The sequence below is a fragment of the Mustela lutreola genome, chromosome 10, assembly GCF_030435805.1.
Source record: "Mustela lutreola isolate mMusLut2 chromosome 10, mMusLut2.pri, whole genome shotgun sequence".
Classification (NCBI taxonomy): domain Eukaryota; kingdom Metazoa; phylum Chordata; class Mammalia; order Carnivora; family Mustelidae; genus Mustela; species Mustela lutreola.
The window spans coordinates 79,997,345-80,025,263 of record NC_081299.1 but is presented as its reverse complement, the minus strand read 5'-3'; the positions used below and the strand labels follow the sequence as shown (position 1 = coordinate 80,025,263).

The window sequence follows — 27,919 nt, the reverse complement described above, 5'->3', positions numbered from 1 at the left end:
ATGGCGGCTTTGAGGGGAAATGGTAAACATTTGAATGGACATCCCCATTATCACAGGTACGTTTTCCTATGCATGAAGATAGGCATCCATTATAAAAGCTCAATCATGTCCATCGTTGATTTCAAATTGTTAGGTAGCCAATGCGTCAACAGCAGACCTTTCTGATGAAAGTAATAATACTTCATACTCTCTTTAGACCCAACACAGAGAGAAGCTCATTTTTCAGATTACCTCACTTAATCACAGCCCTGTGAGGTAGGAGTTTCTCAACAGCCACTCTCACTGACAGCCTTGTGCATCGAGTGTTATTCCCACTTTACAGATGATGAAACTCATCAAAATTAAACTTTTACAAACGTTTCCAGGGTCATACACTATTAGGCAGTAGAACCAAGTTTCGAACCCAAGTGTGTCTAAAAAGGTACATATGCGTTAACCACCAAAATCTTGAAGAGAATGGAAGCCACACTGTTTTCCACTGAATTGGAAGAGAAGTCCTATCTCCGTGACAAGCTGGCCTTGACTTAAGTTCCTATCTTTGAAATGGGTGCATGATGATGAGCATAAAACACGGGAAAAAAAGATCAACATAGAGGGCAGGTGCCTTTAGGAAGCACTGATGGGACTTGCTGCATTTGGAAACAGACTTCTCTTGGAGGAGTTTGTCCAGGTTCTCTGTACCTGGTATCTACTGATCTCTGCATATGTTCACCAGCCAACATTGTAACAGTAACGAGGCCTCTGAACATTCTTCCCAGAGCTCATCCTGCACCCACCTCCCCCTGTTCTGGCCCAAAGCACTCCATATAGAAGGAAATTCAAGCCCAAGGGCTGCTTTATTCCTTCTCTAAGAAGTTGTTTTTTTACCCTGCATGACTAAGGGGATCCAAACCCAGATGTACCTTCTACACAAAACTTGAGTCGAGTTTAAAAATGTACTTTTGATATGCTCAAAGTCCTGATTCAACATGTTTAAGAGAGAAAGCCCAAGTGCTCTGGAAAAGGTTTATAACAGCCCTGCTGGGATTAATTCCTCAGTTTAGGCCTTAAGTGTTTGGCCATTCTCCAGCTGCAATTTAGCTGCTGAAGGTTGAAAGCCAGTGATAACTATTTTACTACAAGGTTGGCTTTGTCTTTGATGACAGGACTTCCACTAAAGATAGCTTCTCCAGGCCTTGTTGAGAAACCAGGATTGACATGATATGGCCTCTTGAAATGGCAACATCGTTTTCTGTATTAAGGAACTTCAGCAGACCGTGTCCCATCTTTCTCCAGATATAATCTAATTATTTAGAAAGTGGCTGAAAGAAAAACAAAGAAGCATCATTTATTAAGAAACAGAAACCTTCATGCATTTTCTCAAGGAGCTCCTGGTTTAATGCAGACATTTTTTCTCATCATCTTAATAGCAACATCTGGATTTAAGACCAAGGGAGGTCTAGGGATTCGTCAGCAGCACACCGATAAGGGGCAGCTCTGAGATCTGAGCCCAGTTCTTTTGGCTTGCAAAGACTGTGCTGTTCCACCACACCACAGTTTTCAACTCCTTAGTGAGTGATATCAGGCATAGCGTTTTTAAAGAATTTAATTTCATTAAGGAGTAAAGAGAATCAGAATTTGACAAAGCTATGGTGATGGAAGCCACATGCATGCACACCATTCATGGGATCTCCAGGATGATCACAAAGGGGCAGAGGGTACTGCTCGGTCCCCAGTGCGGCCATGGCTGTCTGTGTTCACTAATACCTCGGAGCAGGGTTCCCACCGGGTCTGAGCCGGAGAGGAGTCCAGGCCAGGAACAAAGGCTGACACACCTCTTCCCCGTTTCTCCTTACCCTGCCCAAAGGTGTAAAGAGAGAAAGAAGCAGAGGGCCAGGGGTGCTGTGAGTCATTGAGGAAGGGAGCGATAGGGCACTGTCTGAAGGGAGAGATTTCCTCACCCAAGAGAGGTCCCCCCACCCCGACAAATTTAGCTGAAGGAATCTGACAACAAACCACAAGATTTCTTTGTGGGACTGAGCAGGCGAGAGCCATGTGAAGTATTTCCCATGCTGCTCCCACCCCCTCCCAGACTCCTGCCTAAGTAATTTCCACTTTCCTTCTGTTCCCTCCATTCTCAAGGTCAAACAGTAACTGCAAGACTATGTTGCCTTTGGTCATTGTTTGGTTTTGCCACTTAGCCAGTGAATGGACAGGAGCGCCTCCAGACCATTCTCCTGCTGCCGGGCTGCCCAGGAGGCGGGCTCCGCACCTGTCATGGAAAGTCAGGCAGACGCCTGCGGCCCCGGTCTGCAGAGATTGCCGTTGCCTATCTCCTGATGGCAAATTCCCAAGGGTGGGAATTGGTTCTGAATTAGTCCGGGTCCCTGGTTTCACAAATTATTTTTGGCCCTCAAATGGCTCTTTTCCTCTGTTCTCTCAGTTTGTCTTTGGTAGTGCTGCTTGCCTCTAGCCAGAGCCCTTTGGAATGCCTGTCCCTTGCAGCTGAGCCCTTGATGCCCTGAAATTGCAGAGTGGCAGGACTGGCCCCAGGAGGGAGTTTACTCAGGTGTTACCAGATGCCGTGTTCAGCCCATGGCTCAAAACCCCACAAGAGCTCATGTGATACCTGCCCAGACTAATGGTCTGCTAGGAAACACTCGCCAGCATTCCCCCAAACTCTGTTATCTGCGAAGTATTTTGCACTCAATACCCAGAAAATGTAAAATCTCTGGGCTCTGGTGGGTATTCCAAATATCAAGTCAGCAAAACTCAAAGCAGCTTTTGAAGCAAGTGTATAAAATGTGCTTGGAATAGCAATTTGCCTCTTCGTTTTCAGTAGCGGCTTGAATGTGTTTTCTGCTAGAGCAGTGTTCTTCACTTTGGGGTATGTGCACAGCTTTCCCCACCACCACCACCACAAAGTCTGCAAGGACTTTCCAGAGGTACCAGGCAAGATAGTTTACACAGATGCATTGCTAGACCTTTACTTTCCATATGAATAATTTCCCCAAAGTCATCTGCCTTCTGAGGTAGGGGTGCCCTGGTACCCATAGATGCTTCATGCAGTCTAAAGAATGAGAAATAAGTGGAACTGACTTCAGAAATGTGAGCTGGGCTGGTTATCCAGGAAAGAGAGAAATACAGGGAAAGCAACAGAGGGGCCTTGTGGGGTGCAGCATAGTTGAGGTGGAAGGTGAGATCCAGAAACTACGACCTTGTCTTCCTTTGAAAACAGCAGACCTTTGAAAGAGACCAGTTCTCTTAGAGCAGAATTAACTGTAATTGGGAAAAGAATCTCCAGAAAACATTCCTGTTGGTGCTGATTATTGGTTTAAACTGTTAAGCTGAACCGAATAACAAGATTCTACCTGTGATTTGCCAACTAATTAGATAAATATAATAGAGAGTGGGGGTGGGGTAATCTACGGTGGGAGAGCCGTTATCCACAACTCATTTGGCTCCCAAACACATTGTCTATAAGTTACTCTCCCATTATATACCCTCCCTATAAATTGGCGGGTGTGTTATAATTTCTAATTCACAAAGTATTTTCACATTATCTCACTTAATCTCTTTATTCTTCCGCCACCACAGTGAAGACCAGAGCCGCTGGGGTGAGCTCCCTTGTCTCCCAGCCTCACCTTTCTGAGTGAATCTGCACCTGCACCTCCCTGGCCTCTTTCCCTGTGGTGTCCTTGGAATGCAGAGTGCCCCATCTCCTGCCCAAGGCTAATTCCAGCCCCTCTCCTTCCTGGGGTCCCCATCAATCATCCCCCACTCACTTCAGCATCTTTCTTTCAACTGGCTCTTTCCCACACACTAACATGGCCAAATCTCTCCTGTCTTCGGGGGAAACGAAGACCCGATGTTCCCTCTGGCTACTGTCTCCAGCATCTGCCCACTCAGTCAAGCTACGTGACGGCAGCTGCCTGCTCCCGTCTCACTCTTCAGCTCCCTGCTTCTGGGTTCAGCCTCCTCAAAGCCGTTCTCACAGGGGCCAGTCATCAAATCCAGAGGTCTTTATGCTACCTGCTCTCCTCCAGCCATTTGCAACTGAGGAACAAAGCCTCCTTTCCATGGCTTCCAGGGCAACCTTCTTTCCAGACTTTTCCCTTTCATGTCTAGCTCCTCTAGCTCAGGCTTCTTCACTGAGTTATGGTCCTTCACCTGCTCTTTGAAAAAAAACGATAATTATTAAAGTACGATATACATACAGAGAAGTGTACAAATCCCAAGTTTACAGACTGATTTTCACCAGCTGAACACACCCAAGTAACTGACGCTTAGATCAAAAGAAAAACTGTTTCTAGTTCCCCCAGAAATACCCTTTGCGCCCACTTACAACCCTCCACCCTCCCAAAGTGTAACCACCATCTTGATTTTGAACATCAGAGATGCGTTTTGCTTGTGCTTGAACTTTATGAAAGTGTGGACTATAAATGTTTTGTGTCAGGCTTTTTTTTTTTTTCCTCAGCATTGTGGTTGGGAGAACTATCCATATTTTTGTAGGTGTAGTTTGCTCACGCTTACTGCTATAGACTATAGGAGCTTTGACGGAAAGAATACCCCATAATTCATGTATCTGTTCTGCTGTGATGGGCATTGGGAGAGTTTCCACATTTTGCTATGAGCAGGTGTGCCAGATAAAACACTCAGTTGCCTGCTTCTTAAATAGTGAGCTCCCTATATTTCCATTCTGGACTGTTCTATGTGCTCCCTCAGAGGGGCTCTAGATTATTTTGGAGACAAAGATTGCTTAGACATGAGATCAGCCTCTTCCTCCTCTCACTAAGTAAGAAAGATAGCCCATAGAAATGTTCCAGGTAAATATGTTTTCAAATGGTACTATTTTCACATGCTAAAATTTAGTATCTGTAGACTCTCTGAACAATAATAACAACCTGAAGTCCAAAATTCTTACAGGAAAGATTAAATTAGTGCCAACTACGTGCAAGATTCTCAGAGGAGAGACTGAATTAGTGAAATATAATTTATTTCTCAGTCTATGGAGCCAATGATTCCATACTGCCACTGAAAAATGCTTAAGTTCTATTTGTTTGGTCTTAATTTCTACTCCACAGTAACTAGTGATGGGACCTGGACCTCTTCTATGACACTGTGTAAATGTTTTTAGCAAGGTAAAGGAGAAACTGTGCATGTCTTTCTCACTGCCTTGAGTGGCCATGTCAAAGCGACAGGCAATAGCTCCAGGCCCCAAGACTCACCAATGACACTATGTCAAATAAGAGTCAAGACTGATTAATACATGAAATCAAACTGTAGAATAGTTTAGGTAAAAGCAAAGTTCAGAGGTCACACTCACATCAAGTCTGTAAAGAAATTTTGGCATTTTGCTATTGCTTAATAATTCAGAAACTATTTTTATTTTGGTATAATCATTCTCAGTAAAAATATAAATTTAAACCTAGCAATTAGTGCTTCATAGTAATAGACATTAATTTTATACTATCCTGTGGAGGTAGGGAAATGTGCACTACCTCAGTTCTCATGCTTTCTAATTTTTTCTCCTCCAGAGATATTTTTAAATATGGGACTTTTAGACATTATTTTTCTGGAGAATTTCCTCTACTCAGTGCCAACTGGTTTTGAAATAGTCATCATTTCTCTCTGATGATAAACTGTGGTATTACTTCCACTTTTAGAAACAAAGGGGAAAATGTGTTTACAGTTTCACTTTAAGGCTCTTTAGAGAGAATTCTTACAATAGTGAGTGGTAAATAAATTTTAGACAAAAAGTAGTTCAAAACTGGGAACAAATATCCATATCCCGCTTGACTCACTGGCCACCAAAGTGTTTGGAAAATCAGTTGATATAATTCTCAATGTTTGGATCATTTGGAAAGTGTGGTTTAGTCCCAGCTAATAATGCCTAACGAATGATGTGTTTTAAACCAACCACACATCTTCCCCCTTGTTCTGCCTTCACATGGCTTCACATGTTTTAAAACATTGTCAACCCTTTCCTAATAGACACAGGGACTGACAATATTGAATATGTTGGAGTTCTTCTGCTTCCTTAAAAGATGCTTGTGACAGTATAGTTCATCTCTTTTCAACTTTGCTGCAACTCTTTTGAGTTTTCTACTTGTGTTAATATTGCAGTCATGTCCCTACCGAGGAACTGTATTCAGATACATTCCAATAGGCTGCAAATAGTATTTTGGGCTCAATGTCAGTTGGACCAGATCGGATCCTCTCCTTGATTAAAATAACTCACAACAGGCAGAAATCTTTTGGTTGCCATTGATAGGAGTTGCATGAGCTAATTTAGGCAAAGGGGGATTTTACTGGAAGGATTGGGGGTAACTTACATCTAAATTGCCTGAAAGAAGAGCAGGGGAGCAGCTGTGTCCCAAGGACAGCTGGAAACGGGGACAAGGCCGCAGCTGGGACTCTGCCTCTGCCTCTCTGTGCATTCCCTTCATTCCCTTTTCCTGCAGATCAGATTTCCCCAGTGATGGGGTCCACAGCCTCGGGGCTCTGCCCGCCCCTATGGCGCTGCTCTGGGTGGAGGCCACCTCACATTCGCATCACATCCTTTGGTGAGCAGAAGGCCCCTTTGTGAAAAGAAAGATGCAGTCCTCTAGCAGGGCCCACGTTTCAGTGGGCAGAAGCAAGTGAGATTTCAACCTGATCTCTGCTCCTCGCCTGGGGGCCTTTGCCTGAGGACCCACCGAAGCTAGGGTCCCCACACGGCTGGAATTTCTCATAGCTTCTGTCCCTTTGTAAGGGGGCTCATGCTTCCTCGGTTCCCCATGAAATGCCCCCAACTCCATTTACCAAGAGCCCAGCAACTCTTCACTTTCTCTTTCTCTTCCTAAGAAGGAGCCAACAGAGTGGCAGCCTGCTTTCCTCAACAAAGGGCTTATGTGAATTAAAAGGGATTATGCTTTGAAGGGGGAAACGAGCCTTTAATCGCCCCGAGAAGGACACAGCAGCCCAAGCCCGAGGTGCCCTTAGCGCCATTTATGTCGGTCGCTGTCCCTCCACAGACCGAGGGCTCCGAGGGATCGATCTCCTACTCGTGCGGCCCCCAAGCATGGGCTTTGTGAGACAGATCCAGCTCTTGCTCTGGAAGAACTGGACCCTGAGGAAAAGGCAAAAGGTAACAAGTGCAGTCTGCGGTCTCAAAGTGAGGTGTGGAGCAAATCAGCAGGGTAGGGGTGGGGAAGGCAAGCTCTCTCATGGGGCTCCTTGCTATTTAGCTCTAAAGCAAAGGCTTTAGGTGGCTACTCCGTGAACCACTCCGACAAGTGTCCTTCGCAGGAAGACCTGTTTCTCTGTCCAGAGAGGGACACTTTCCACTTGCAGCCCAGCACGGCCACAGTATATACTCTTCTTTCCCCCTTCCTGCACGTGAACCTGTTGCCTGGCCCTCCCTTCCCCCCACCGCCTGGTTTTGAAACCTGCCAGTCCAGCCCACAAACTCTTGAGCATCCTAACGGTGCTGTGGGAAGATCCTAAGCCCCGAGAAGAACGGGCTCAAAGGAAAACAGAACTCTCAAAGAGCCTCCTAGACCAATGACGCTATGTTTCCTTGATTCTGTGCGGTACACTGGCTTTCCCACATTTTCACATTTCTGACATAGGTCTGCAGCTCGTATTCAGGTGACAGTTTAACTAGACACGTCTGTTTCTTTCTTAGTGTGCAAAAAAATTTACAATTGATGGTGTCTTAGATTCAGGGAGCTGCAATAACTTATCAACCAGCAAGACGTTTACCTGAGCCCTTTCAGGGAGCAGAGCTAATGGCTGGGCTGGACCAGGGATGTAAAAGCAAAAGGAAACAGATTCAACCCTGGACTCATTTCTAGTCTGGCTGGGGAAACCTGAAGGGTTTTGAGACCAAGAGTAATAAATGTACCAAATACCCTCCAAGAAGTTCCAGCAAGAGGCACAGGTGAGCACAGGACCCCAAGAGTGTACATACAAACGCCAATGGGCTTCTAATTTTTTCTGGAAAGGGGTGAAGAGTGAATATGTGACTATATGGAAACATACACTTTGCTGCAGCCTTGCAGTCTTGCAAACACTAAATGACCCCAAATGACTAAAGATGCCAAAAGAAGAGAGCGGGGGAGAGAAGGAATGAGGGGTGAGTAGAGCTGAGATTAGGCAGACAGGATGTTAGGCAAGGCTGGGAGATTTTTGGAAGGAGAACACGGAAGAAGATTGGCTGTGAGGAGGAGGAGAATCGATTTGTTCAAAGCCTCGATTTGAGATGGGTTGATGCAGGCAGGAAAGGGTTTTCCTGGGTGTGGGAAAAAATGTTAGGGAAGAAGAGAGCCAAGGAGTGGAACATCTGATGGCCTGTGACGGAGAGTCTCGGTCAGGGTTCAGTCAGAGAGACTCGGGAGTATAAAAAGGTGTTAGCTAAGTACAAGGCTAGTCACTGTGAAAGAGGACAAGGATCATGGAGGCAGCCATTGTAGGATGTGGCTTCCATCCCCAGAGTTGAGGGAACCAAGGGAAGAACATGGAACTCCTAGCACTTGGAAACACAGAGGAGATGTTGGTGGAAACATAACTCAGACCTGTGGGGGAGGGGCACAGTCAGGCTGCTGTTTGGGTCTCCCACCAAGACCCATGAAGAGGGACCCTGGCTACGTTTGGAGTGAAGGGACAATAGCTTAATAATTAGCCCAGAAAAGAGCAAATAGCAAAGGACATAAACAAACCATGTGCACAGACGGACAGACCTTTCTGCTGTGTGTCAGTGGGACAGGACTTACAGAGACTACAGAGGGAAGCCAAGTTAGGACCCCCTCGGACATGGGAGACACCGCTGTCCTCAGGCTGCTTTCCTTGTCAAAGTTACTCTGATTTTCAAATTAGTGTTGAAGTCATTTGTCTCCTTCAGGAGCCAAGTGCTAACAGTCATCCGAGGCTCCGTCCCTTGCTTCCAAAAGCTTCCCTTCCTGAATGAAAATAGATAAAAGTTAAACAAAATTCACTATTAAGTTCATGTATTTATTAATGTGTCCCTTCAATCAACAAACACTTAATAATCACTAGGCACTGTGCCAGGTCCTAGGTACCCAAAGGGCAAACAAGACAAGCTTAGTCCTTGTCCACATAATGTTTAGAGTCTGTGAAATGCCAAGGAAAATCCAATCTGCAACTATTTCTTTGTTTCTTTCCCATAAGAAATTAAGATTCTCACTTAGTTCTACTCTCAATGTGCTCTTTGCAGCCCTCAAACAATATCCTTGGGGACTTTACCTGATGACATGATTCCATTTCTGTGGCAAGCATGTTGCTATTACAGAGAATGACCCTATTTTCAAAGACCGTGTTTAACTCAGAGGCCCTCACCGCCCCTTCTCCCTTTCCCTGGTGTTGGCCAGTGTCCCCTGTTCAGGGATTCCGTCTTTCCCAGAGTGTGCTCCGAGGGGGAACACGTTGCCAGCCTCTCTATGGTGAGACAGGACTGCTCAGGCTGAGAACCCCGGCTGAGGGAAGCTCCCAGAACTAGACCTGGTCTGGGCTGACATTCATTTGATGCCATTGGGTGGCATCGTTGGGCAAAGCTCATTGGGTGTGCCTCCTTTCCCTGAAAGCTCCCCGTGTCGGGGCTCCCGGGTGTCATCCCCTTGTCCCAGCTTCCATGTTAGTGCAGGACGTTTGGGGAGGCCTGAGGACTCATGAGAGTAGGGGCGTATTATGTCCTGGAGAGCTGGTGCGGCTGCAGGCTCTGAGCCGGGGCCCAGCATTAGGCGAGGGTGCAGGGAGGCTGGGCAGCCTGCTGCAAGCGTGCCCAGGTCCTAGGTCTGCATTCATCCAGCCAAGAATCCTCGGTGGGTTGTGGGTTCGGAAGGGAGAATTAAACAGCTCGCTTCAAGCCTCAGTTACCCACCTTTAAATTGGAAACAGATGAGGAGGGAAGGAAATCTAGCTGGCTGAGATTTGAAACAACAAGCACAACGCTGCCCTTCCCAGCAACCCCTCCTCCCCCGTGTAGAAGGAGTAGTAAAGAGGGGGAGGGGAAGCAAAAAAAAAAAAAAAAAGAGAGAGAGAACAAGGAAATACCAGTTTGGGGGGAAAAAATTTCCATCGGCCCCTTCTGAGCCTTGGCTGGGTTTAATTAAAGTTACAGACATGTTTAAAGGGAAAGGGTGGGGGGAGTCAGAGCCACCCTGAAAACATGTTTTTAATTACGCTGTGGAATTTCTCCCTGGGGTATGCCTGCGCACAGTTGCGCATCAAGGACAAGGATGCCGCTTCGGGGTGGGGCTGCGGAGCACGACTGGGGCGGGGGCCACAGCGAGAGGTTGCTGTGAGGACCTGCCAGGCCGGAGAGGAACGGCCTGTGGTCTTTGTGCAGGAGGGAGTGTGCAATGCAGCCCCTCCAAAACAAACCCTTGCAGAGTCAGAACAATAACAGTGACCTCTCAACAAACATTTGTCCAAGATTACCGAGATGACCTACCCCAGGGGGTCTCAGCCCGGCTGCACGTTGGCATTACCTGGAAAGTGTTAGAAACAAACAGGAAGCAACCTGTTGTCCCACGCCCAGAGAAACCCGGGTAACTGATGTGGGGCATGGCCTGAGCTCCCCCAACCTAATTCCAGCTGGCAGCCGCCTGGGAGCTGCCTTCAGAGAAGGTGGTCAACTGAGGAGCAGGCACTCGGGGCAGAAAACAGCAGCCATAACTCAGAGATTCGGGGAAGGCGAACACCTGCAAGGTCCCACTCGTCCCGGGCCCGGGAATGAGAATTCTGATCTGGTCTGCCACTGAAGGGGGCTTCCAATCACAATTCCTTGTAAACACCAGATGCTTCAAAAATACAAGAATGAACGAGTGAGTAGAGGAGAGTGCATGTGACGAACACGCCGAAGAGGGTGGGGGTGCACCAGCTTGCACCAGTTTGGGTGTTTTATCCGTGGACTCCTCCCCCGGTCCAAGCCCGCAAACAGGTAGAGCAGGGGACAGTGGGTGGTGAGTATCTCAGGAAGCCCTGCGTTTCCAAACTGGCAAATGAGCAGTCTTGAATCCAGAAAGGGAGAAGGGTAAGAAAACTGAATGCAAGTGGGGGGGCCAGCCTAAGATCTTACTGGTCATTTTAATGATACCCCCTTCTTCTTCAGCCTGTACAGCCTGTCGTGACCTAGAGCGTCCTCGCGGTCTTTGTGGGAGGTGTGGGTCAGGAATAAAGGGCTTGTGTTTAACTGAACATTACCTTGTGCCAGATTCTGCTTTGGGAGGTGGTTCTGGTACCAGCCCCATTTTACAGACGAGGTCCTGAGGCATGGAGTGACTAGACAGGGCTACCCAAGGTCATACAGTTAATAGGGAGCAGAGCAAGATAAAACCCATAAGACTGACACAGTCAACTCTTAGGGGATACTGAAGGACAAAATAGTCTCATTTCACAGATAGGAAAACTGAGCCTGGGTGATGAAACAAGCCCTAAAGTGATTCTTAGCCCAGATTTTCCTATTCCCAAACGTCTGACATACCAGACTACTCCCAGACAGACATTGCTACATGGAAGGAAGCAGACCGACTTGGGAGAAAGCCAAGGTTGCACACAATTGTCTTAAGGGGAAGAATCAGATGTGTGGAATCTGGACTGGTTGCCTCACTTCCTCGGTGAAGACAGCACAAACGACTTCCGGTTTCAGCGCTTGCTCCTATCCCTCTCCCTGTGATCTTGCCAGGCTTATTCCCTGATCTTACTTGTGGACAGAAGGACCTGGGATGGAAGGCATGAAGCCAGTGTACAGAATATGCCTCGGGGGGTGCGGTTTGTTACATCAGTTGGTGACCTGAGCCTCACCTTCAGCTTTCCAAGGAGCCTCCTAGACCCATCCCTCACAAAGGCTCACTCATTCCTTATTTATGGGGCACCTGCTGTGAAGCTGGCCCTGTGTCTGTCAGGGTGCTAGAATCACAGTAGTGACAGGGAGAGACATGGTTGCTGCCCTAAGGCGGCTCACCATCAGTGAGGGTTCCATTTTCATGGAGTGATGACCCTCATTTACAATGAGTGATAAGACAAGGGAAGTGCAGGGTGCTGTGGGAACAGCTGTGCTGGTCTGGTAAGGGTGAGAGAGTGTTAATAGTGAGATAGGGTCCCTGGGGGAGAGGCTCAGCCCCTCCTCCTCCTCTGATTTGCTGCGCCGCCGCACCCCCCCCCCCCCGCCAGGGGTGGGGGGTGGGGGGTGGAACAGCCAGCATTCCAGTGGCTAACCAGGGCGCTTGGGGTCAGTCCCTGTAACACGGGATGAGATTGTCCCATACTGATGTTTCGCCATCTTGTAGGAGCATGTGTAGGGAGAGCCCTGAAAAGTGAGTGCCTTAAGGAAAATCTACCTCATGAATAATATATAATAACATTTTGGTGTGGTTCTCTAACATATCTTCCCTAGACATATTTTGAAGAAAACATTGAGTAAAACATTACAACTGCTTAATCACCAACTGCCCTAAACATTTTTTTGTTTTTTCTTCAAGGCCCTATCTCCCCTCCACCCCCCTGCCATTACTTTATGTTACAATTTGCAATAATTCTGTAGCCAGCAGACTCTACGAGAAGGAAAAGAATAGGCATTTACTGAGTCCCTGCTATGGAGTCTACCACTTTGCTGAGCATTTATGTACATTTCTTTGAAAGGAATGACAAAGGGTTAAAGACTGTGCAAATGGCCCCTAGCTGGTCTAGATATATTTACGTCTCTCTCTTAGCCAGCGGAACAAGTTCTCCTTCGGATCTCAGGAGTTTCCTTCCTAGGGTTTGTTTCTGGAGTGGGGGTTGGGTAGAAAAACTATTTCATTCCCCGAATTACATTCCCTCCTCCCAGCCCTCCCACACAACCCTCCCACACCTGCAACCTACCCCTTAGGAGCAACACCATGGAGTGTGGCTCCAACAACCAAGTGTTTCTTCCTTTGGAATCAAGGGTCCTTAAAACTCTTGAGTCGAACCTAATTTAAGTACTGGCTTTCAACCATAGGTCGTTATCAGCAGCTTCTGTCAGTACTGTAAAAACTGACCGCAGTATGCCCTGCTTTCTTCCTTTAAGCAATAAGAAACTGTGCAAGGAAAGATGTTGGTAAACCCTTATTGACTTTGCTATGGATCACAGTTTTCAGAGTCCTTGGCTCATTCATTCAGTGGCCATGTATGCAAGGTCTAGTGGGAACTAGAAGAAGCCAGGGCAGTAGGGAAGGGCAGAAAGTGCACATGAGACATGTGAGAGCTGGTGCCCTACAGAGCAGAACCTGGTTTCAGGTACACAGCAACATCTGAGGAGTTTTGAAGCACACATCTCCATCCTTGATGAAAGTCTCATGTCAAGGCAGTTTCCTGAAAAAGAGTAGAATCCAGATGGACACAAAGTCTTGTGAGCCTAATATATCAGGGTAGGGGTAGTAAAGGAAATGGGACAAGAGAAGGAAGTCTGGGGCGCTTGGGTGGCTCAGTCAGTTAAGTATCTGACTTGATTTTGGTTCAAGTCATGATCTCAGGGTCATGAGATCAAGCCCTGTGTCAGGGCATAGAGCCCGCTTAAGATTCTCTTAGATTTTTTTTTTCTCTCTCTCTCTCCCCGTCTGTCCTCTCCCCCCTCCCCCTGCCACCCCCAGCACTCTCTCCCTCGAAAGAAAGAAAGAAAGAAAGATAGATAGATGGATGGGAGGAAGGAAGGAAGGGGAGAAAAGGAAGTCCTTTAGGAAATATACCACACCCAAGATCTATGGCACAGACACGTGCTGAGCTGTGTGTCCACTCTGGGTGTGTCTTCTGTAATTTCTTGCCATCACTGGTCTTTCTCTCTTTTTGTCTTGTTTTTCCAGATCCGCTTTGTGGTGGAACTTGCATGGCCTTTGTCTTTATTTCTGATCTTGATCTGGTTAAGGAACATCAACCCACTCTACAGCCAACATGAATGTAAGCATGAAGAGGGCAGAAGGGGGGAACCCTGGCAAACCTTTCATTTAGAAAGGTCTTGGCCGGGGATGCCTGGGTGGCTCAGTTGGTTAAGCAGCTGCCTTCGGCTCAGGTCATGATCCCAGCGTCCTGGGATCGAGTCCCACATCGGCCTCCTTGCTCGGCAGAGAGCCTGCTTCTCCCTCTGCCTCTGCCTGCCATTCTGTCTGCCTGTGCTCGCTCTCTCCCCCTCTCTCTGATAAATAAATAAAAATCTTAAAAAAATAAATAAATAGAAAGGTCTTAGGGGTTTGGGGTGCCAGGATTGGATCTACTTATCATCATTTCATGCCTCCGGTGCAGAAAACAGATTCATTGGCATGATACAAATGAACTTTTTAATCCTACATCTTTGCAAATACTTGTATGTGGTTACTGAAGAATTGTGAAATTAGTTTTTGTTTTTGTTGATTTTTTTTTCTCTATACCTAAACTCTTACTAGTTTTAAAGGGAGCATATTATAAATGGGCTCCCTAAAATATTCTGGAGACCAGTTTAGGGAGTTGATATATATAGTGCTGGACAAAAATGAGAAGGGGTAGTACACAGCCATGTGTAGTAATATATTATTTCTTGGATCTCAGAGGTATCCTGGGACCTGGGATGAGCCTGTGAATGCCCCTTTTATTCTCTGCTCCTGGTTTCCAGCGAGGATGACATCTTCTCCCTCTAGGTAGCTGATGTGCAGACCTCAGGAACAATATGAACATTCTCAGTGCCTTATTTTTACTCTTCTCCTTCTTGTTCATGAGTTTTAAGCCCCAAGTTCTGGATCAGTCTCTTGTCTATCAAACTCTTGCTCATTTACCTTGTTCCTCCTGCCTGCCCCCTCTTCTCCCCAACCCATCATCCCCCCACCACCACTGCTAAAGGAGCCCATAACTTGCAACCTTCTTGTGTGCTTGGGGTATGTGCTCATAAAAACAGTTGTGGAAAGAGCAGGTGAGCCTCACTTCCTAAATCATCTGAGCAATGTTGTGGAGCCATCTTGGGCTAACATCCCTCCACCATACCCCCCTCTATTCCCCTTCCACGCTGCCCTTCATGCCTCCACCAATTGTCTATCACCGCACTGCATGGGGAGCTTGAGAGGAGAGACCCTGTCTCCGGCACTGGGCACATGGCCTGGCATATATTAGATGCTCCTGCTTCTTAAATGTTGATGAATGAAAGAAAACACCTGAGGGCTGGGCTCCTTCCTGCAGAGGCCCAGCAACTAGAAGTGGCATCCCACATGGTTTCCATAAGTAACTCCTTGTCTTCATTTCCTGTCTTCAAGGCCATTTTCCCAACAAGGCGATGCCCTCAGCAGGAATGTTGCCGTGGCTCCAGGGGATATTCTGCAATGTGAATAATCCTTGTTTTCAAAGTCCCACCCCGGGAGAATCTCCTGGAACTGTGTCAAACTATAACAACTCCATGTAAGTATTGAGATGCCCCAAATCTCAGGATAGGGCTTGAGGGCATTGGTTCTAAACCTGGGGGCGGTTAAAGACCATCCCTAGAAGCTGATGAAAACCGATGGCCCCTCTTCCCCCCAAAATGGACACACACACACACAAAGCATTACATTGTACATAAGATTTCTGGGTACTTGAGGACTCCAGGTTAATGACCTCTCCTCTGGGGTCTATTTTTAAGTCAAATCCCATAAGAAGAGAGTCTATCTTCAAAATTCCCTTTCAGAGCAGGAGGTAGAAGAACATGATATGAGCATGTCCTAGAGATAGAGGCTCAAGGATGTGCACAGGGTCATCCTTCACCCCCTGGGCTGATCTTGAGTTTACCTGAGGGACATCAACAAGGCTCATTTGGGAGTGGGCTTCACTGTGCTTATATAAACACCAGGTCAGATGGAAACAAGATACCGGGTTACTCCAGTTTTTTTGTTTTTTGTTTTTCCTTAAAGTAGCTCTGCATATAATTCCTCTGGGACAAACCTGCATTTGACTCAAGAAAAGGGATACTTGACAAGTCAGCCCCATGCTCAGAGGTAGCCTTCCCCACTGGGAGCAAACTATGATTGCTTTTACCCTATCCTGGCAGAGTAGGGTAGTCCTGATAGAAACTTGTGCCCTGTAAGCCTGTAATACGTATCTGTTTGCCAATCTTTGGAATATAAAAAGATGGAAGAGGGAGCATCTGTCTTCCTGAGACTGTCTGGAAGGTGACATTTTAGCTGGGAGTGCAGGGCTACAAACACTTCCTGGAGGCTCTAACTTCCAATCTCTAACTTCAGCTTGCGTCCCCTAGAGGGGTTTGAGAAGGAACACTTCCCCATCCATAGAGATGGCATGGGGTCGCCCAGAGGGATCAGGGAGCCTGGAAGACAGCTCAGTGGGGGCTAGCTGGGGCTTTGGACAGACTGGCACTGGTGGTGTCTAGAACCTGAGGGAGTTGGGGAAGGACGGCTTCTGACTCCAGCTGTACTCAGCATTAGAACCAGGAAATCCAGGTTTCACATTTCGCACCCTCATTATAGGTGAAATACTGGCTTATTCAAGGCTCTTTTGCCTGCAAGCCACAGAAGCCCATTCCAACAAGCTGTATGTAGCCCTAGAGGGAGATAGATGATATGGACACTAGACCTTCTTGCAAAGCCAGGGGAAGTCAGGCAGGCCTCAGGAGGGGTGGGACAGGAGCTGGATGGCCACAGACCTGCTCTCCCCTCTCTGGGCCTGCAGGGTTCAGCTTCTGTCCCTTTGTCTGTGCAACAGCTATATTTACCTCTCTCCACCGACCAATGTCCCTACTTCTCAATGCCCGTGCTGGCTCTGGTTGCCCAGTTCAGAGCACCTTGCCTTGGGCAACTGGAAGGACATCTTTCAATACCATTCAAATTCCTGGGAACAGAGATGTTTGGTTCAACTTCATTTTCCTCATCTGGTCAGCCACGGCAGAGGGCATGTGAGTGTGTATGGGTGTGTGGGTGCCCACTTATAGGGAGGAACTTGTGGATTAAGCATGGCTGTCCATCCATGCCTATGAATGGCTGGCCAGGTGAGGTCTCCAAGAAGTGGCAAACTCTGGGAAGAACCTCCTTTGAATGTCATCTTTGAATGTCATCCTGCTGAAGGCTTCTCTGGGTGGGAAAGACATAGAGCATGGGGTTAAGAGGTGAGTTGGCCCTGCTGAAGCTGGAAAACTGAACAAAATGCTCACCCGCCCTATGAGCCTGTTTGTACAATGAAGTTGAAATAGCCTTTTCTCCTTTGGCCTTGGTGGTATTAAAATGATACGTAATGTCATAGCTAGGGCAAGCATATGGGGTCTCCAAAACTAGCAAGCAGTATTATTACTATTATGAAAATGACAATATCTTTGCTAACGAAGCTTTGTCTTTCTTACAGCTTGGCGAGGGTGTTTAGAGATTTTCAAGAACTCGTCATGAAGGCACCAGAGAGGCAGAACCTTGGCCATGTTTGGAAGGAACTTCAAACCTTGTCTCAACTCATGGACACCCTCCGGACTCACCCCGAGAGAGTAGCGGGTATGCTGGGCTTGCTCCTTCTCATCCATCACTTGCCTCTCCCTTGCCTTACCTGTCAGAGAGACCAAAGGCACAGGAAAGAGAAGGAGATTTAGTGCGGAAAGATACTAGAGGTGGCAGGAAGGAAGGGCTCTAGAGGTGGCACGAAGCTCACCTTGGTGAGGACTCCTCTTTCTATCAGTTTAAGAGTTAGGAAGTTGAGGAAGGCAGGAAAGTTCTCGTTCCCAGCAAGTCTAGACTCAGAAAGGAGAATGCCGGAGTGGTTGCGCTCTGGGAAGGATGAGGCTAGGTTAATTCTGGAAGCAGGAGGAAAAGGGTAAAGGGAAAGGTGTGGGAGTATTTTCATGGAGCACTAGAGAGTGAGCTAACCAGGACTGCGTGGAAGCAATGCCAAGTAAGGGGCCAGAGAGGTCAGAATGTGTATGTTTATCATGGTGTAAATATGCACGATCATTCCATTTCTTCCAGGGATATTCAGCCTCCCGGGCCCTGAGGCACAGCAGATGTAGAGGGAGATGATACGGGGCTGGGGGTTTTAAGGAGGTACTGCAGAAGGTCCAGGAGGCAAGGGTGGTGACTGGAAAACAGGCATTGGGTCCAGGCTGCAGAAGGATGGATGGGGAAACCAGAAGTACTGAAATGGCCTGGGGAAGATCAGGGGACAAGGGAACAGAGGCCCCTGGGAGTTCCACAGTCTTGTGGACAGTCCCCTCTCAGCCCCTGTTTAAGGAAGGGTGTGCTGAGCGGGATAGAGGGCTTGATGACTGTGGTCAAAGAGTGAGCTCTGCAGATCCAGGATTTCAAAGGTAGGCAGGAGCAGGGAGAAGAAGCCCCTGGGTATGGCCGGGGTGGCTGAAGCAGGGCAGAAGTGAAGGTTGAGCTGATGAGGATACCAAGGGACCAAGAAGCCAGGCTGTTGGGAAACTGTTTGTGTGGGCAGGTAGGGGAGATGGTTACCAGGGTAGGACAGTCACTTGGGCTCAGGAGCAGTGAGGGCCGGACGTGGCAGAGGCTTGGGCACGAGCTGGAAGCCTCCCCCCCACTAACCCTCCACCATCCCCAGGAGGGCAGATGAGCAGCTGGGAGGGAGAAAGCCCCGCCAGAAATCTAGGGCTCTCTGCAGTCCTGCAGGGGAAACGTGACCACCAATGGGGGAAGACTGTGAAGGCTGGCGGCTTAGCAGCAGTGAAGAGGTCCTGCATGCATCCTATGTTGCTAGGACAGGGGGGCAGGGGGGACTCTCGGGATGGCCTCCGAGGATGACGGGGATGAGCAAGGGGTCTACCAAGGGGACGGTTCCTGTTCAGGGTTCTGAACAAGAGAAGTGGGAGAATGGTAGGAATCAGCCCTCCAGGGGTCCTCACCCATGCAGCTGGAGAGACGGATCAGAGCGGGTACCCACGCTGAGGGCTCCCAAAGCAGAGGTGGAAGGACAGAAAGAACAGTGACCACACCTTGGGGGGGGAGGGGGGGAGAGGGATGTGGGGGGGGCGGGGCTTCAAGAGAACAGAACTCCAGAGGGGCAGTTATCCTTAGGAAAGTATTTTCCTCTTCCCACCTGGCCACCTTTTCCCTTCTCTCCCTGTGGGAGCAATGAAGGACAGGAGTATGTTCAGAGAGCATGTTGAGATGACTTCATTACATTTTCATTCTCTCCAAAATAGTAACACATGGACTGTAGGTAGCAATATCCTACAAACCAGATCATAAACATGACCTTCTGTGCTGCCCTGGATAGAAGAGTTTACTCAGCTCGAGCTGGAGGACCTTCTAAGGTGTGAGCACAAGCAGAATTTTCGTAGTAAGAGAAACAGGGGAGAGGCAGCAACCGGAAAGCACTGTTTGCCAGGATTCAAGAAGCAGACGAGACCATGGGCTGTCTAACCCCTGGAGTGATTGCCTACCTCATTCATCCTGTGGGATCTGCAAGGAGGCAGACATTTCGTTTTGTTGTCTCATTGTCAGATGGAGTCCAGCTGGGAGGACATGTAAAGGAAATCATTTCAAACCACGATTTCTCTGCGGTCTTTATAGTGTGTATATGAGAACCAAAGTCACAGCTTCCCAACCTCCACGCAGGCCTAGTTTTGAATTGGCATACAGGTGGTTCCTTCTGCTGGCCTTCAGTCTGTGGAGGGAAGTTCTCTCAAGGAGAGCAGCTTCAGAGGTCTGGAGAGACAGGGTGAGAAAAGGTCAGCCAAGGCTCCCCAAAGGAATCTGGGGGCTGGGAACAAAGATTCCACAGCACCCCTGACCTTGGTGGCCATAAGAGGGGACAGGGGGCCATCCCCAAAGTCTCTGAAGGAATTCTAGGCCAGGCATCTAAGATTTCCCAAGTATCCACCGTCAGGATGGCGGACTATTTCAGGGTCCATCCCAGGGTCACTTGGGGACTTGCTCACTGTCAACACTGAATCCTCGGCCCAAAGCCCCTGTGGAGGGTAAAGCCTTGGGGAACGAGGTGGGCGGCTGTCATTGGTATGTGCTTTTGCCTGTCAGTTTTCAGTCACCTGGGAAAGTATGCCGATGGCTGACCCAGGTGGCCTTTTCTTTTCCTAGCAAACCTGTTGTACAGCATTCTCCCCAGGGGAGGATTAATGGTAAAACACCAGACGTGAAGCCCCCTCCCCTCTCAGCCCCAAGCAAGCACTGTGGTCTCTCAATCATCTTCAGACACCTTCTTCCCACGAGCCCCACACGTTCTCCTGGCTTCTCTCCCCCCCCAACCCTCAGGTCCCCTCGGCTCCGCGGGCCTCAGCAGCCCCCTCCCCCAACCTCTTCCCAGGGAAGCGAACAAGAAGAACCACATTTTAAACAAAATTTATTTTTCTTTCCTCAGGCCCCCAGTTCACATTTCTCCCTCGGGAGTCTAGTGGAACTTCTGTCTGGTATCAGCCACCTCTTACATCTTGGGCCCCACACTCTCACTACAGGGTGACCCCCACCCCTCTCTGCGGAACCACCATGCTCCTGCCCCTTCCCCCATAGAGCCACAGCAGCCCAGTCACCTGGGTGAGGCAGAGGGAATGGCTTCCCTCCCCAGCAAGATATTCTTAGGCAAGGTCAGGCGAGTGAGTTAAAGAATAACGAATTGACAAACAGTCAAATGGGTTGCCGACTCTCAGGTCACAACCACAAGTATTTATTGGGTGCCTCCTGTCATTCCACAGGTGTTCGTCGAGGCCCTGATTCCACGTCAGGCTCTCATGCTTCGTGTCAGAGAGAGGTGTCCTCAAGGGCTTACCTCTGTGCGCCCAGCATTGCTAGCATGATGAGGGATAAAATGAAGGCAGGGTCCTTAGCCCCCTCCTCTCCAGAGACTCGTGTGTGTGTGTGTGTGTGTGTGTGTGTGTGTCCAGGGAGCCCCTTGAGGCCAGTGTAGGACATAATGCTGACTATGAAGAAGTGATTGTGAGAAAGAAGAATAACCGAGCTGGGGTCCAGCAGAAGGAAGAAAGGAAGCTGGGTTTGGAAGATGACAAGACTTATGTTATCAGAAAAAGGGGAAAGCAAGAATAAAATAGAGCAGCCCCTTTCAGACCCCCTCCTGCTCCTGGGATCCCTCCTATATTCTGGTTTCCCAGGGGCCTTTGGGCTTTCCCCATGGGAAAGGTGGTAACACTGCCTGGTAACACAACTCCCCAGAGTCTGTCGTGAAGCGGAGACTCAGGTCTTATTGTCCCTGCCCTAGCTACATGGGCAGGTCCCTGGCTTGACCCATCCCCTTTGAGGAGGAAATGAGCAGCAACCTCCATCTGGACCAGGCCCTTCAGGGAAGCACACAACCCGAAGACAGAAGGGAAGGCTGTCAAGTGCTCAGGGGAGTAGGCAGGCCTCTTGGCTGCCTGGTGAAGGGAGAATTTGGGGGAGAGAAGATGGGGTGCTGGGGTATTAGGAGCAGGAAGGAGCAGGAGCACTGGATAATTAGAGTTAGACAAAGGAGAACTAAGAGGTAAGTAGTCAGCCAGGCTCCTGGGGAAGTTGGGATGTACACATGGGCACTTTCATGAAACCCAGATGTTTTCCCTTAATGTTGAAATGATTTCCTAAGCATCTATGAAGGGGGCCCATGTTTTCAGGCCTGGGAGGCCACTTCACAGTCCTTAGCCCAAGTCACCCTCACAATATCCCTGTGAGGTGTGCAAAGTACAGACACAAAGCATTCAATCACTTGCCACGGGGTCACCTTAACAGCCAGGAGTCCTTTATGCCTCCTTATAAAAAATTTCTGCTTTTAGTACGTCCCGAGGAAAGCCAGGGAGAATGTAACTGGGGCTGATCAAGGCACAAAATTATAAGTCCAGGCAATAGACCATCTCCTCTTTCCCTCCTAAAGCTTTTCTTGCCCCAAACAGGCCCCTTTCTCCTAGTCTATGTCAATACCCCAAGCTTAGAGTCTTAGCTGAGATGACAGAAATGCCAGGAAGAGCCCTCTAACCCATGACAACATAGTGTGGACACAGCATGTAAGTCCTCTCATTCCACATTAGGCTTTTTCAGCCTTAACACTAGTGATATTTTGGACCAGATGGTTCTTTGTTTTGTAGTGGGGAGGGAGTTATTCTGTCCACTGTGAATGTATTACCAGCATCCCTGGCCTCTACCCCGTAGCACCTCCCCAGTTGCTGCACCCAAAAATGTCTTCAGACATTGCCAAATATTGCCAGGGGAGACAAAATTACCCCACTGTACTTCCTCACCCCCATCTGGTTGAGAGTCGCTGTTCTAGACCAATTCTACAACACAGCTGATGACCTCTCCCCTGTCCTGAGCTAACTTCTTCCACTTTTTGTGCGCCCTCACTAAGTTTTGCCTGGCTGCATCATCAGTAAACGCCGTGACTGTGTTGGTGACAGCCTAGGGGCAGGTGTCCTGACCTCCAAGCTGCCTTGGAACCCAAGAACAGAACCTTCTGCTGAAAGCTGATTAGAAATGCTTCCAACATGTTCTACATGTTCTCCCTTTTTTGACTTATTCCCCATTTGACACCCTGTTCTTTCATTCATATACAGGAAGAGGGATACGAATTTGGGATGTCCTAAAAGATGAAGAAACACTGACACTATTTCTCACGAGAAACATTGGCCTGTCTGACTCAGTTGTCTACCTTCTGGTCAACTCCCAAGTTCGTCCAGAACAGGTAGGTGGAGATCACTGGCCCCTGGAGGGGAGGGGTGAGCCCTGAGCCTGAGAAAAAACAGGGGAGACTTTGCATTATTTTTCCTTCTTGTTTCATGTTCAAAATCCATGATTTGTTCCAAATATTCAGAAAAATACCGGGGGGGGGGGGGCGGTCAGTTGAAATAACGAGCCTTCCTGGCATAGGATTATGAAGCAACCCATCCTGGCAGCACTTCAAACAACTCAGATTTGTATAACTGGAAAGAACCTCGGAGAACACGTGGCTCAGAATCCTTTTAGAACTGAGGAAACTGAGGTTTACTCACGTATTCATCAAATATTCAGGGACATCCTAGGTACTAACATACAGTGTGAACAACATAGGCAAACCCTTCACTCTGGGAGCTTATAGTCCTGCGGGGACAGCAGGTGATCCTCAAATAAGCAAAGATACATATGGAGCATTTCCGGGTCAAGATAGGTGCTGAGAGGAAAATCTGGCAGAGCTGGGTGTTGGGGAGGGTCTAGGAGGCGTGGGATGGAGGCAGTCTGAAATGAGATGGTCAGGGAAGGCCTTCCTGCTGAGATGGTATCTGAACCCACCTGCCTAAGCAGAAGGCAGCGGTGGGAAGCGCTGGGAGAAGAGAGTTCTCGGGTGAGAAATGGGCTGCGCATGCACAGTGTGTGAGTGCATGGAGCTGATCTTCCCCTGGCTACAGACCTCTGATTGCCTGCACGTTTTCTTCTCAGTGCCAGGCAAGCTCCTTCTTCTGTCCCCACTGCACTCTCTGACCCATGCTCCTCAAAATCTGTCTCATGCATTTCATAATCTCCTATATGTATTCAGGGTGTTTTTAAAACCCCTAATACATGACTTTCCCCATCTGTGGGAGTTCTGGGCCTCAGGGGCTCCTGCCCAGCCTCCTGGGCATGCGGGTTTCTGGCTTGATGAACAAAGTGAGAATGCAAGATAAGCAGGGGCCCAATAGAGCAGACACCCCTCCCGCCTCTCCTGGCCAGGTCTGCACCTCCTCCAGACTCCAGGGGAGACTGAGACATAAACAGAGAATTTCAGGGCATGTGTCAGTACTGAGATAAAAGTCTGCACCCAGAGGAGGGAGGGGGTACCCCAGACGCCTGGGCAGGGCTGGCTCTGTCCAAAGGGGTTTTCGGGCTGGTCCCCTGCAGCGTGGTGAAGAAACCCATACCTGCTTTTCTGGCTTCTTAGACTGTGAGGTTTCCCCTGAAACCACATGAGGGGAACTGAGGGTCAGCCCTGAGACAATGTGTCAGAGCCTTTGGAGAGCAGGGCCTGCACTGCCCAGGCTCTTGAACTCAGACCTGGCTGCCCTGCTCCACTCTCCCTCCCACTCCCACCTGGGTGGGGGCAGGGCAGGGGACTGGTGGGCCAGCATCCACAGCTCATTCTCCGCTTTGCTTTCTCTTAGCTCATAAAACTCAAGTCCTGGAAATGCCTGTGATGACTTCCAGTTGGTAATAAAAGGGAGATGAGATAAGGGCAGGAATTTAGGGGAAATTTCTTTCCAGCTCCTCACTGACAGGACATTTGGGTCTCAGTTGCTGTGCTGTTGGCATCAGAGCTGAGCCTTTCATGTGGGGGGAAGGGGCCAGTGTCACTGGATTTTGCTATTGTGTAGGGTTGCTCCCTCTGATTAGCTGGTGCTTCCCTGATTAGCAAATGTCAGAGCTTAAGAGGAAGCACAGAGCTCCTGCTGCTGGAAGAGGTTGGTCCTGTTGTCCCAGCTCCTCTGGGCCCTATGCCCTCCCTGCTTCTCAGCATGGTCGCCAGCTGCACCTGCTTCCCCATCTCTGTCTCAGGCCTCCATCCAGTTGTGCCACTCCTTACCAGCACTGTCCACCACCGTTTTCCTCCACGATGGAGGGGGCTCACCGTTATCAAGCCCGGCAGTTAGCCATTTCCATAGTGGTTTCCACTGTTAGCCACAGTAGCTGAGGAACTGAATTTTAAATATTATTTAATGTTGATTAAACTTAAATAGCCACATGGCGCTTACAGCTCTCTGCTTAGTCTCAGCAAACATGGGATTTTGTTCTTCATCAGGACTGCGTGCCTCTCCGGGGTCCTCTCTGCCTGGTACCGGAGATCCCCCTCTCCCCATCTAGGAAATTGTTAGATGATGAGAGTGGAATTGTTGTTTGGCTCATCACTCACTCCACCCCCCAAGCCCAGCCTCGAAACTCCTGGACTTGCTTCAAGGCCCAGCTCAAGTGTTGCCTCCCTGGTGAAATCATTCATAAACCCTCCCTTCTTTGTTTTGCCCACTCCCACTTCCCTACTCAGCAAAGAGCTAACGGGTAGTGATGAAGCACAAGCTCTGGGTTCAAATCTCAGCAAGGCCACGCAGTTAACTGTGTGACCTCGAGCAAGTTAAACAACCACTCTGTGCCTCTGTGTCCTCATTTATAAACTGGGAACAGCAAAAGTGCCTATGATTGTTATGGGGGTCAAAAATAATTAATATATGTAAAGCACAAAAACGGTGCCTGGCACACAGGAAACACTGAAAAACACTGGCTGTTCTTAACACTCCCTCTTCTGTGCTCTGGTTTCACTACGTTCAATTTAGCACTTACCACTCTTTAAATGCCTGCATGTCCAGCCAGCCGGTAAGCAGCTTGGAGAGCAGAAAACTCACCTTATTCTCTGTATCCCCCGTAACTGTTCTAGTCCTTGCAGAAAGGGACTCAGTGAATAGGCATTGAATGAATGAGTCACTTTGTGAAAGAAGGAGCTGGGACCTTCATGATGTTCCAGCTTTCCCACTAGCCTGCTGTGTAATTTCTCCTCCATCACTTTTCTCCCCTAGAATATTCGAGGTTTGGACAAAGTGAGCTCATTGATTCCCTCCACCTCAGAATGTTTTAGACGCCAAGATTAGGGTTGGGGCTGTGAAGCAATGTGTGGCCAAAACAGGAAAGCTCTGTTGGAACGTGAGCTTGGTTACAGTCCCCTGAGATTGATGGAGTCCACACCAACCCACTGTCAGCCGTGACCTCATTTAGTGGGAGGTAGGGTTGGGGTCATCGGATCACCCTGAGAACTGTGTCATCAGAAGCCCTGGGGAGACTATAGAGGCCAGGGAAGGCCATGAACCTGTTCATGGTACTTGGGGGTTGGGAGTCCAAGACTCTAGGAGGCCAGTTACTATACTAGGTGGCCAAGGATCTCTAGCTAGGGTTGTGGCCTTCTTGGTCTCTGAGGCCATCATAGGGACTGTGATTCAGTCCAAGGGTGATTGTCCTTGAGCTCCATAGGAGCTAGAGGTTGTGCTAGCCAGCAGTTGGGTGTGACCCAATAAATACAGGATACCCACTTTGGTTTTCATTTCAGATAAATGAATAATTTTTAGCATAAATATATCTAATTTGGACCCTATTTGGGACATACCTGTACTAAAAGCTGTTCACTGTTTATCTGAAATTTAGATTTAACTGGGTATCCAGGATTTTTATTGGTTAAATCTGTTGAGAAAGGAGAATGGGGGCTGGTCATTTGCCATCACTTTAAATCCATTCTAGCCACTACCTGTCCTTAGCTTCAGGGGAAAAGGTCCTGTTGGTACCTTAGCATTATGCTAAGAAAGAAGGCTCATATATTAAGTGGCTTTCTGATGAAATGAGGCTTGGGAGTGTGTTAATTTGCTGTGACTGCTGCAAGAAACTACCACAAACTTAGTGGCTTCAAACAACACAAATGTATTCTCTATGGTTCTGGAGATCGGAAGTCTGAAAGTCCAGGTGCTGGCAGAGTTTCATTTCTTCCTGGGGGATCCAGAGGGAAATCCATTTCCAGTTTCCAGAGACTCTCCAGGCTCTTTGGCTGGTGGCCTCCTTTCATCTTCAAGTCCCACAGTGGCCAATCAAGTCTTTCTCATGTCACATTACTTTGACATTTTTTTCTTCTTACTTCCTCTTCCACCAGCTTTAAAACAAATAAAATAAAACAAAACAAAACAAAAACCCTTGTGATCACATTGGGCCCACCTAGATAATCCAAAATAACCTCTTTATTTTCAAGTTGGCTGATTCGAACCCTCAATTTCATCTACAATCTGAATTCCCCTTGCCCTCCAACATAAATAATGCTTTCACAGCATCTATGGGTAAGGACGTGGCCATCTTTGGGGTAGCTGGGATTCTCCCACCCAGGGAGTTTTCCAGTGTTGCTTCTCCTCCCTGCAGTTTGCTCACGGAGTCCCAGACCTGATGCTGAAGGACATCGCCTGCAGCGAGACTCTCCTGAGACGCTTCATAATCTTTAGCCAGCGCCATGGGGCACAGACAGTGCGTGACGCCATGTGCTCCCTCTCCCAGGGCACCCTGCAGTGGGTGGAAGACACTCTGTATGCCAACGTGGACTTCTTCAAGCTCTTCCGTGTGGTAAGGGAGGCATTTAGCTGCTGACCCCTTGGAAGGTGATTCTTGGGTGCAGGGCGATCTGGTGGCAGGTCATCGGGGACTCGTGAATTGACGGTCAGGAGGGCATGAGCCTGTTGTTCAAGACAGTTCTTGAGGAAGCTCCAGGCTCCAAAGACCCAAAGAATCTTTACCGATATTATTTTTAGAGCAGCAGCCCAGGCACCCAGGAGTCACTTTAGGTTCACCATTAGTTATGCAGTTGTGGCAGGTCTGAGTCCTTCCCAGTGTGGGATAAATCCTCTCTACCACCTCTAGCGGTGTGGAAAGGCGGAGTCCTGATTTGACTGCCTGTCCTACTATTTTCTAAGACAGTTGACCTTTGCTGGCCCCATCGCTCATCTATGTAACAAATACAATACTTTATAGAATGGCAGGAAAGGATACATGAAAAAAAAAATAGATGCAATCATTAAATAAATTTCAATACATCAGAGCGTCACACTCTGGGTCTGGTCTTGACCACAGAGGTTGCTGTTTCCGGGTAGAAAAAAAATAACAGAAAATTCCATAGTTTCAACCCCGTGTTCTAGAACTGCATCCTAGATACACTTCTTGGGACCTGATAATACTTCCTCTTTTGCTAGAAGGATGAGAAGGAATTATAAAAAGGAGGTGAACAATAGCAGTTCTTACGCTTCGAGTGTATGAGCATCACTAGAGAAGCTGGTAAAAGATGCAAATTGCAAATTGCCATCTCTGGAGACTGATTCAGAAGGTCTGGGCTGGGCCCAGCATCTTCCCTGTTAACCTTAGGTGGTTCCAATGGAGGTCATTGTAGACCATGTTTTCAGAAACACTCAAAACTAAAATTCTTCAGAGAAAATGACATATGTAAAAATATACATATTGTTTCTATAATTATAAAATGTTTCTAGGATCCAATTTTTTTTTCTTGTGCCATTTTAATTTCT

At 48.2% G+C, this 27,919-nt stretch overlaps 1 protein-coding gene across 1 annotated transcript; it reads left to right on the top strand.

Moving 5' to 3' along the window:
- Positions 1-27,919, top strand: LOC131810535 (retinal-specific phospholipid-transporting ATPase ABCA4-like). Its single transcript, XM_059138530.1, has 8 exons — positions 1-56; positions 6,444-6,545; positions 6,901-7,140; positions 13,712-13,896; positions 15,216-15,357; positions 17,287-17,426; positions 22,439-22,566; positions 26,772-27,919. Exons 1-8 carry the CDS (start codon positions 1-3, stop codon positions 26,991-26,993), a joined length of 1,215 nt encoding a protein of 404 aa, XP_058994513.1. The 3' UTR covers positions 26,994-27,919.

What these genes read in the sequence shown, in the direction of transcription:
- LOC131810535 (XM_059138530.1), top strand. Translation starts at nt 1, where the DNA reads ATGGCGGCTTTGAGGGGAAATGGTAAACATTTGAATGGACATCCCCAT. An exon ending in ACTCTACAGCCAACATGAAT is followed by an intron (nt 13,897 to 15,215) that starts GTAAGCATGAAG and finishes CCTGTCTTCAAG; the next exon opens with GCCATTTTCCCAACAAGGCG. An exon ending in CCCAAGTTCGTCCAGAACAG is followed by an intron (nt 22,567 to 26,771) that starts GTAGGTGGAGAT and finishes TCCTCCCTGCAG; the next exon opens with TTTGCTCACGGAGTCCCAGA.